Below are 11,121 nucleotides of genomic sequence, written 5' to 3'. Positions count from 1 at the left end.
TTAGCACATGTAAGATAACTAAAACAGGTGACAGATTTTCATAAATTATACTATTTTTGTGTTTCGTTTCATATTCAGACCATGGAAAAGGGGTTTAAAATCTGTATAAATCCACCCAATGTATATTTAATTGCAGTAAAAGTCTCCATTACTGGTAAGTGTGATCCACCAATATAATAATAATAATAATAATAATAATAAATAAATAAATAAATAAAAAAGTCAACACTAATTTACATAATGGTTTAATAAGTGCATGCATTTCTGATACAATGATCCATCTTTACTATTCAAATTGTTTTACAGCTGTAAACATTTTACATAGGTTTTTTTTTTTTGTTTGTTTTTTGGATTATGTGACTTGTCTGGCTTTAAGATGTTGGAAGACTCAACCAAACAAAATTAGTGGCACAATTATTGACTTGTCTCAATATCTTTTTTACTCATGATTCCAGCAAGATAATTTATTTTCAGATATAAAATAACCACTTTTAGCAAATAATCAGTCTAAATTGCAAAGTCCAAATAAAAATACTAAATACAAATTAGACAGATATATATGGAAATAACCATAAAAAAGTCAGTCACAAATTACAGTATAAAAAGCATTACATCCCATACTTCAGTTATAAACAAGGTCACTGTTTCTTCTTCAAGTCAGTTGACTGGCATTTCATTCCTCGTGTTGAGCAGACTAAGATACACTTTGGCAACTTTTGTTGGAAACACTTAAGTCTTCTTAGTTTGTGTAAAAGGTGAATGATGTACCCAAGGCTCAGAGATCTGTGACTTTTCATAAATTGGAAAGTGGAAAAAAGTGCAAGCAACTTCCTGCACTTCTAGCTTACAAAGTCAATGGTGTAAAACAACCAGTCATAATTTGTTGTTTTTAGTTGCATAGTTCACACTGCACTGGGCATGTGTCAAAAGTGTGCTATTTTAAGAGCAGGGTGGAAGTGAGGCTGGCGTGGGTCACCAGGTGATGGCGGTGGAGCATGCTGGGCCCCATGCGTAACTCCAGGGACAAGGCTACTACCTGTTGCTGTTGGACATCGAATAATGATTCTGTTTCTGCTGAAGAAGTTCTGTGATTGCCAAGAGTTTTTTCAAGACATGCTGAAATAAATGTAAAAATACATGGTGGAGCCGAGATTGTACAAAAAACAATAAGCAAAACCCCACTGCAAAGCCCAGACCAATTAGAAATACTGTATACTTAAATGTTTAATTTTATTCAAACAGGGATGTTTAATTCTGTAAAACAACCAGGTCATTAACATCACTTTAAACAAAACAGTACGAAACAATATTAACTACTGTAATGCCATCCATGTTTATCTTTACTGAATATAACTTTAAATACAGAGTAAGTTAGCACACTATAAGGCAACTTTAATGTTTCTAAAAAAAAAAAAAAAAAGTCTTTGACCAATGGTATAAGCAATACCACCTAGATATTCATGTGGTGTGCAACTTCTCACCCTGTCAGATAGACATCCATGTAAAAAACATTTAAAACATTTACAAATACTACATATTACACACTGTCCAATAATGCTGTTCACATTACTTGTGTGTCTCAAGCGAGCCCTCACCTGTTGCGCTCCACGCTCATTGCTATGAGTCCGAAGTTCATCTGAATGCGACAAACAGATCTCGTGCAAGACAGCAAGATCCCGTGACAAGTCAGTTCTAAAGTGCTCTGTAGTGTCTGGAAGGTCAGGGACATTCTGTAATAAAACAGATTTAAGACACTTAAGTATAGCTTATTCGGGAAACAGATACACAAAATATATATTTATATACAGTGCCTTGCAAAAGTATTCAGACCCCTGACCAATTCTCTCATATTACTGAATTACAAATGGTACATTGAAATTTCGTTCTGTTTGATATTTTATTTAAAAACACTGAAACTCAAAAACAATTATTGTAAGGTGACATTGGTTTTATGTTGGGAAATATTTTTAAGAAAAATAAAAAACTGAAATATCTTGCTTGCATAAGTATTCAACCCCTGTGCTGTGGAAGCTCCCAGTTTACACCGATGAAAGAAATTGCCCTAACGAGGACACAATTACCTTACCATTGGCCTCCACCTGTGAACCATTAAAGTTGCTGTCACATTTTCTGGATAAAAACCCCACTGTTGAAGGATCATTGGTCAGGCTGTGAATCTGAAGGAAAATGAAGACCAAAGAGCATTCTACAGAAGTTAGATAAAGTAATACAAATGCATAGATTAGGGAAAGGGTACAAAATAATATCCAAGTGTTTGGATATCCCAGTGAGCACAGTTGGATCAATAATCAGGAAGTGGAAGCTGCATCACACCACCCAGGCACTGCCAAGAAAAGGCCATCCCTCAAAACTCAGCGCTCAAACAAGAAGGAGACTTGTGAGAGAAGCCACAGAGAGGCCAACAATCACTTTGAAGGAGCTACAGAGTTCAGTGGCTGGGAGTGGAGTAATGGTGCACCAGTCAACCATATCAAGAGCTCTGCATAACTGGCCTGTATGGGAGGGTGGCAAGAAAGAAGCTGTTACTCAAAAAGTACCATCTGAAAGCACGTCTGGAGTTTGCCAGAAAGCATGAGAGTGACCCAGCTGCGATGTGGGAAAAGGTTTTGTGGTCAGATGAGACCAAGATAGAGCTTTTTGGCCAAAACTCAAAGCGCTATGTGTGATGCAAACCTAACACTGCTCATGCCTCAAGACACACCATCTCTATAGTGAAGTATGGTGGTGGCAGCATCATGCTGGGGGGATGCTTCTCATCAGCAGGGACTGGGCATCTTGTTAAAATTGAAGGAAGAATGGATAGAGCATAATACAGGGAAATACTGCAAGAGAACCTGCTTCAGTCCGCTAAAAAACTGAATCTTGGGAGGAAATTCACCTTTCAGCAGGACAATGATCCCAAGCACAAGGCCAAAGCAACATTGGAGTGGCTCAAGAACAAAAAGGTGAATGTCCGACAATGGCCCAAAGTCCTGATCTCAATCCCATTGAGAATCTGTGGCACTATTTGAAAATTGCGGTCCACAAGCGTCGTCCAACCAACCTGAACAACCTGGAGCAAATCTGCCAAGATTTATAGGCCAAAATCACTCAGACACTGTGTGCAAAGCTGGTACATACTTACGCCAAAAGACTTAAAGCTGTTATTGCAGCAAAAGGTGGCTCTACCAAATATTAATGTGTGGGGGTTGAATACTTATGCCAGCAAGATATTTCAGTTTTTTATTTTTCTTAAAAATATTTCCCAACATAAAACCAATGTCATCCTACAATAAATGATTTTGAGTTTCAGTGTTTTAAAATAAAATATCAAACAGAACGAAATTTCAATGTACCATTTGTAATTCAGTAAAATGAGAGAATTGGTCAGGGGTCTGAATACTTTTGCAAGCCACTGTATATATTTTATTTATATATATATATATATATATATATATATATATATATATATATATAGATAGATAGATAGATAGCTCTGGTTTTTGGTTTTTATTTTCCTTTTTTGGTGCTTATTTTTTAGCTATTTGAGTTTTATGTATTTATGTATTTATTTATTTATTTTTTACAGAGCTTTCACTTTTCTTATGCTGTATGAATTTATTGTTTTCGGTTACTTTCCAAAATGTCTGGGCATTTTTTTTGTCACAACAGTACTTGCACACTTAGTTCTACCACCTTTCCTTTGCTATCTTCCACAACAAAATCCTTATGGTCACGGGCACATTCTTCTGGGGTTTTTGTGTGTCCAGACATTTTTTTTACATTTCGCCACAATTTTAAATTCTCACTGTCTAACTGTAATATAGCTTTAAATCCCGCAAAAAAAGCCTTCTACTGTAATTGTAATCTCGTTTTAAATCTTGCAAGCGGTCTCCAATAGAAATGTAGAATTTGCTGCCACTCAGTATATGGGGTGTGTGTAAAGTATTCCGAACAAGTCAATGATAGATACGAGTCAGGAAGGAGGGACATTGCCCAGCTGCATGGAAAGGTTGTTTGTTTTTGGATTTTTTTTAAATAAGTTTTTTTTTAAATGGGAAAGTGGCAAAGTCAACATGAATGGAGTAACCATTTCCTGTGTTTATTGGCTATACACCGATTTCATTTTTTTGTAACAGAGGTGTTTTATTGTTTATAACGGTTAAAACTGAAAATCAGAAATACTAACGATATATCATTTTGCACAGAATATTCAGTAATAACAACGATTGTTTCTAATGACAGACGTTATCTCCTGTAATATTGTATATCCATTGGCCAAAATATTTAGACAATGGCCTTAGTAGAGCAGGTTGTACAAGCATGTATACAATTATGGACTACATGGGATTGCATGACACATTCATTTGATTGCACTGTAAACAAAGGTATTTTCTAGGTTTACTTAAATTCTCCAAATTTGGAGGCAGTTAGTGTACTTATTTCAGGATTGTATGTCAAACACTTTGATGTTGTCTTTATTATGAAAGAATAATAGCAAGTAAGACAATGTAATGTTTTTTTTGTTAGTACTGAATGAATTGAAAATGCAGAAACCCACTACTGGGACCTGTTTGAACACTAAATTGAAATATAGCATCTTATACAGTAGATGGCGCTAGCACACACACAATGTTGTATTATTATTATTATTATTATTTATTTTTTAGCTGACGCCCTTATCCAGGGCGACTTACAATTGTTACAAGATATCACATTATTTTTACATACAATTACCCATTTATACAGTTGGGTTTTTTTTACTGGAGCAATCTAGGTAAAGTATCTTGCTCAAGGGTACAGCAGCAGTGTCCCCACCGGGGATTGAACCCACGACCCTCGGTCAAGAGTCCAGAGCCCTAACCACTACTCCACACTGCTGCCCTGCCTTTACAACACTGTTGTAAAAAGTCAAGCACTCACCAATTATCTGCTGTTAAGCTTATACATTTATTACTATAACATCATAATCACAAAAAACAATGAAGCGAATTCATGCAGACGCGTTGCGGCCACTGGCCTTCGTCAGTGCACACACACACACCTATGCAGGATCTGTAAATTCCAAGCAAATTACTATATTTGGAAACATTCTGTAATACTGACAGAGGAGGTAGATTTAACATGAAAACATTATTTTTATTATGTAGCATACTTGATTAAGCTAGAACTTTGCACATATTCTATTCAAACCATACTAACCCCCAATTCATCCAAGAACATAATCATCCGATGCTTGTTGTTCTTAATGAATGGATTCACTCCTTTCATGTAAGGCTCCTGTTAAAAAAAAAAAAAAATTGAATAAAAAAAATGTATATACTGAGAGCTTGAGACAATGCACAAAAGCATATGCTGCTTACATTGTAACATATCACTTACCTTGGCTCCAAACTCCACCAAGTTTGCCAAGTTTTGTACAGACTTTGCTATCAGGGTGAGTGTTCTTGCAGCTGTGGAGGAAGGAGGGTCTGCTATTGGGGAAGTGAAGAAAGCAGTGTTAAATTAAACAATTGTATTTTAACCTGAAAAATATAGCACATTTGACTTGATTGCTGCCAGATTAATATAGCAGTGTTTAAATACATCATAAGGAAGAGGGTATGTATATTTACAAAATGTATGATATGAAGGTAAAATGTGGACAATGTGTCTCTTCTACATGCCACTATTTTTGTTTTAACAGCTTACATAGATGATCCAGTAAAACCCAACCTATTTATAAACGTCAATGAGCTTATTGTCAGAACAATAAAATCAGATGTCAGAAGGCTAAGAAATCTGAATGAACAGTTTCTGAATATTCATATTAATATGCAGCACTAATTAAGTGAATATATAATACATGGTTCACCTTATACTGCAAGTGAAAGTCCTGCGTTCTTCAGCAAAAAATGACCCCAAACTCAAGGTAGCCAATAATTAAAGAAAAAAAAACAACTGTATTTTAATTGTATTTTCCACTTTTATTGTTTTTGTTCTTACAAGAAAGCAAAAATCTCTTACAATAAATAAGAAACCCACCTGCAATTATGTTAAACATCCTTGGATTAAGGATTGCAGGGCAGATCAGTCGCAGAAAAACAAAGCCACTGCAAAAAAGACGCACTTGTTAAAATAAAAGCTAGTTTCCTGAAACACAATAATTATAAAATCCATGCATTTTTAGTTATGAATACTTTACAGCATTGCCAGGAATATATCGCTGACAATACACAGGTGGCGTCACCTGGGGCTGGTTTTTCAAAACTTTGGTAATCGGATTTCCGTGTTTGATCTGGATTATATTGTGCAATTGGGTTTTTCAAAACATCAAAATGCAATTGGGATTACTGTGATCCGGATTTCATTTTGGTAATCTGATCGCACTTTTAAATCACGATTAAATGTTGCAATTGGGTTTTTCTGAATTTAAAGAGGAGATCAGGATTAATAACAGGATTATTATGATCCTATGGATTTAGCTTTTAAATGATCATAGAACATCGATATTTTGTTTGTATTGCAATAGCAAGCACACGCTGTATGTCCAAATAGAGTGTTAGAATATAATATTTACATATTTATTTAAGTTTTGTGTCCATGCAACCAAAAAGGAAAACACGTATTTAGTGGTATTTCAGTTTTTTATTTTTCTTAAAAATATTTCTCAACATAAATCCAATGTCACCTTACAATAATTGATTTTGAGTTTCAGTGTTTTAAAATAAAATATCAAACTGAACGAAATTTCAATGTACCATTTGTAATTCAGTAATATGAAAGAATTGGTCAGGGGTCTGAATACTTTTGCAAGGGTATGTATGTATGTATGTATGTATGTATGTATGTATGTATGTATGTATGTACAGTGCCTTGCGAAAGTATTCGGCCCCCTTGAACTTTGCGACCTTTTGCCACATTTCAGGCTTCAAACATAAAGATATGAAACTGTAATTTTTTGTGAAGAATCAACAACAAGTGGGACACAATCATGAAGTGGAACGAAATTTATTGGATATTTCAAACTTTTTTAACAAATTAAAAACTGAAAAATTGGGCGTGCAAAATTATTCAGCCCCTTTACTTTCAGTGCAGCAAACTCTCTCCAGAAGTTCAGTGAGGATCTCTGAATGATCCAATGTTGACCTAAATGACTAATGATGATAAATAGAATCCACCTGTGTGTGATCAAGTCTCCGTATAAATGCACCTGCACTGTGATAGTCTCAGAGGTCCGTTTAAAGCGCAGAGAGCATCATGAAGAACAAGGAACACACCAGGCAGGTCCGAGATACTGTTGTGGAGAAGTTTAAAGCCGGATTTGGATACAAAAAGATTTCCCAAGCTTTAAACATCCCAAGGAGCACTGTGCAAGCGATAATATTGAAATGGAAGGAGTATCAGACCACTGCAAATCTACCAAGACCTGGCCGTCCCTCTAAACTTTCAGCTCATACAAGGAGAAGACTGATCAGAGATGCAGCCAAGAGGCCCATGATCACTCTGGATGAACTGCAGAGATCTACAGCTGAGGTGGGAGACTCTGTCCATAGGACAACAATCAGTCGTATACTGCACAAATCTGGCCTTTATGGAAGAGTGGCAAGAAGAAAGCCATTTCTTAAAGATATCCATAAAAAGTGTCGTTTACAGTTTGCCACAAGCCACCTGGGAGACACACCAAACATGTGGAAGAAGGTGCTCTGGTCAGATGAAACCAAAATCAAACTTTTTGGCAACAATGCAAAACGTTATGTTTGGCGTAAAAGCAACACAGCTCATCACCCTGAACACACCATCCCCACTGTCAAACATGGTGGTGGCAGCATCATGGTTTGGGCCTGCTTTTCTTCAGCAGGGACAGGGAAGATGGTTAAAATTGATGGGAAGATGGATGGAGCCAAATACAGGACCATTCTGGAAGAAAACCTGATGGAGTCTGCAAAAGACCTGAGACTGGGACGGAGATTTGTCTTCCAACAAGACAATGATCCAAAACATAAAGCAAAATCTACAATGGAATGGTTCACAAATAAACATATCCAGGTGTTAGAATGGCCAAGTCAAAGTCCAGACCTGAATCCAATCGAGAATCTGTGGAAAGAACTGAAAACTGCTGTTCACAAATGCTCTCCATCCAACCTCACTGAGCTCGAGCTGTTTTGCAAGGAGGAATGGGCAAAAATTTCAGTCTCTCGATGTGCAAAACTGATAGAGACATACCCCAAGCGACTTACAGCTGTAATCGCAGCAAAAAGTGGCGCTACAAAGTATTAACTTAAGGGGGCTGAATAATTTTGCACGCCCAATTTTTCAGTTTTTTATTTGTTAAAAAAGTTTGAAATATCCAATAAATTTCGTTCCACTTCATGATTGTGTCCCACTTGTTGTTGATTCTTCACAAAAAATTACAGTTTCATATCTTTATGTTTGAAGCCTGAAATGTGGCAAAAGGTCGCAAAGTTCAAGGGGGCCGAATACTTTCGCAAGGCACTGTATGTATGTATGTATGTATGTATGTATGTATGTATGTATGTATGTATGTAAAGAACTAGTCTACTTCAAAAAACTGGCTTTCGTGATTATTTGTTATCTGGATAAATGTAATCCAGCAGTGACATTTTCTGAAAAACTACATCAAAATGATCCAGATAAAAGTAATCTCGATCTCAAAATATAGGATTACAAAATCCAGATCACTTTGATCCAGATTAAGTTTTGAAAAACCGACCCCTTGTGACAGAATTGGCAAGACTTTTATCAAGTGCATTTATCCAGTTCATGAAAACAACTACAACAATCAATGCCATGTTCTCCTGACTCGTATTACTGTATCACTGCAGACTGATCTGTTAAAACTGATCAATTAAGAATGGAAGTTTTCAATAAAAAAAAAAAAAAATTGTAATTGGAGGTACAGTGCCAAGCTCACCTGGTTAAAATCTGTTTTGTTTAATTAATCAAAACCTACCTGACAACTCTGGTTTTCATTGTTGTATTTTCCGGCCACTTCTGTTGGACAGATTTCTGTAAACACCCATACATGAATCTCAAGGTCCTGTAATATTTAAAAAGACAGGAACAAAAAGATTGATTCAATCAAAAAGTTTGATTGAACTGTACTGAATTCACCCGAATTTGTTTTTGATAGCATCCTATAATCGTAGAGATTGCCATTCTGATAGGGCTAGCAGAGATAATAACTTACGGTGGAAGTATCTCTGCAGCCATGAATATTTTTTCAACCAGCTCTGAAAGGATGTTCAACAGGAATGTTAAGTTAATGTTCACGTCGTCATTTTTCTCAAGTTTGGAAGGATTTAACTGAAATGAGAATGATTTACTTTGTGTTAGCGTTAACATGTCTACAATAGCATGCAAAACAGAATATACACAAAGTTTTGATAACCTGTATATAACAGTTGTTGTTTTGGTACACAAGTCCTTCTCATGAGGACCACCACTGGGGCATGCATGGCACCAGCTACGTAATATATGTACTTGAGATGCCAATCTTGTAGGTCTTTGAATTATTTCAATTGAGACTGGTATTTTTAAAATCAAATTTTAATTTACGTTTTAGTGTGTGTGTTTGTGGAGTATGAAAATGCAACTTACCTCACAAGACTGTTTGCTTTCCATTATTTTCAAGATGGTGTCTTTGAGAGCATGGTGAACAAATGGGGTGGCAGTAGCTTTCATATACTGTTCCATAAGTGTGCTTGCCAGGGTCGTAGCACGAAAAAGTGTTGTAGCTTCATCTAAAAAATAAAAAAAATACAGCACAGCTATAAGAAAACACATTTGTAAACCTTTTTAATTCCCTCAACAAACTCTAAAACAAAATTTAACATAGTTCTCTATGAAGATGGCACACAAAACACCAGTTTCTGCTAGGCAATACTGGCAATAAACTAGGGTTCATACATATAAAATCATTCATTTTATTCCAAATGCATAAATAGGAGCAACTCTGAGTATGACGTTTGTTATTGAATTGTTGGAAGCACAGAAATACCCACCTTCCATGCTTATTTCCCTGTCATTTAGTGTTCTTAGTAGTGGTGCTTCCATTCTTTCATGGCGAAATATTCTCAATAAAATGCTAGCCAGTAGCGTGCGGTCCTGTCCACAAACATGGGCCAGAGCATAGATGACATGAAATTCCTTCTGCAATATGAGCTAGTAGAAGAAAATAATCAATCAGCTGCTGTAATTTAAATAAATCTTCAGATGTCTAATCAAAGTCCCAATAGCTGGGATATAAAAATAAATAAATAAAATAGCTGCACCTTTTCTGAACGAAGATCTGTTTTTTGCTTTGCCGTTTAGCATATTACTTCTTTTTTACAACTTCCAAAAATACACTGTTTAAGCTACTTATTTGTTTATAACAGAAGATGACAATTATTGCACTGGTGGTTTTATTATATACAAAAATGATGCTAATCTAAATACTGTAATTTTGCAGGTAGTTTTCAATATATTTTAGTTGACTATCTACCACATTGACTAATACTTACCTCCTTGAATTCACTGTATTCTTCCTCTGGCATGATTTTCTCCATCGAATATCGTGCTCTCACACGAACTGAGCCAGGTTCAATTCCTTTCAGGGGAATGTGGGAGCTGAGTGGGAACCACTCATCTATCATTTGGCCTTTCTGCAACCTACTAAGCTGGCAACGCATGAACACTGAAATTCAACAGAGCAGACCGTAGGTAAACTCATATTTATTTTTTTAATGAAAAAAAAAAGGACATTAATAAATTAAGCCAAAATTGATATTATCTATTAAGATGACCCCATACTAGACTATGTATGGTTGAAACTGGACAAAGATGTGGAAAAAAGGTAAAATCAGCTGTGTTTCACATTTTGGTCTAACATGGCAGACACAGCTCTAATACCAATGCAAAGCAAATAAAAAATAAAAAAACACACTCATTTCAAAGACAATTGAAGCAAATGCATTACCACATTTTTTTCTAAGTCATTATGTTCTGAATTAAAATTGTACTGAAGCATATATCCGACACAGTGGCTATTTCCTGATAATTTACTGCAGCAGCAGATACAGTGGCTCTCAAAAGTATTCACCCCCTTGGACTTTTCCACATTTTATTGTTTTACAACAT

General features: G+C 35.9%; 1 protein-coding gene across 4 annotated transcripts in view; it reads right to left on the bottom strand.

Moving 5' to 3' along the window:
- Positions 1-229: 229 nt before the first annotated feature.
- LOC117403974 (ras GTPase-activating protein 1) overlaps positions 230-11,121 on the bottom strand; it is a 49,618-nt gene continuing 38,726 nt past the window's right edge. For 3 of the 4 annotated variants that reach the window (XM_059034058.1, XM_059033902.1, XM_034006512.3), the window contains 10 exons: positions 10,506-10,678; positions 10,005-10,164; positions 9,601-9,743; positions 9,191-9,306; positions 8,954-9,040; positions 6,025-6,092; positions 5,383-5,474; positions 5,203-5,280; positions 1,596-1,730; positions 230-1,116 (listed from right to left, as the gene is read on the bottom strand). In XM_059034058.1, coding sequence (XP_058890041.1) covers positions 1,033-1,116; positions 1,596-1,730; positions 5,203-5,280; positions 5,383-5,474; positions 6,025-6,092; positions 8,954-9,040; positions 9,191-9,306; positions 9,601-9,743; positions 10,005-10,164; positions 10,506-10,678 — 1,136 coding nt within the window. In that variant the 3' untranslated portion in view covers positions 230-1,032. The remainder of the gene's footprint in view (positions 1,117-1,595; positions 1,731-5,202; positions 5,281-5,382; positions 5,475-6,024; positions 6,093-8,953; positions 9,041-9,190; positions 9,307-9,600; positions 9,744-10,004; positions 10,165-10,505; positions 10,679-11,121) is intronic. The other variant, XM_034006516.3, reaches the window with a different exon arrangement.

The sequence above is a fragment of the Acipenser ruthenus genome, chromosome 1 (assembly GCF_902713425.1).
Source record: "Acipenser ruthenus chromosome 1, fAciRut3.2 maternal haplotype, whole genome shotgun sequence".
NCBI lineage: Eukaryota > Metazoa > Chordata > Actinopteri > Acipenseriformes > Acipenseridae > Acipenser > Acipenser ruthenus.
This window is presented reverse-complemented; position numbering and strand designations above follow the sequence as displayed.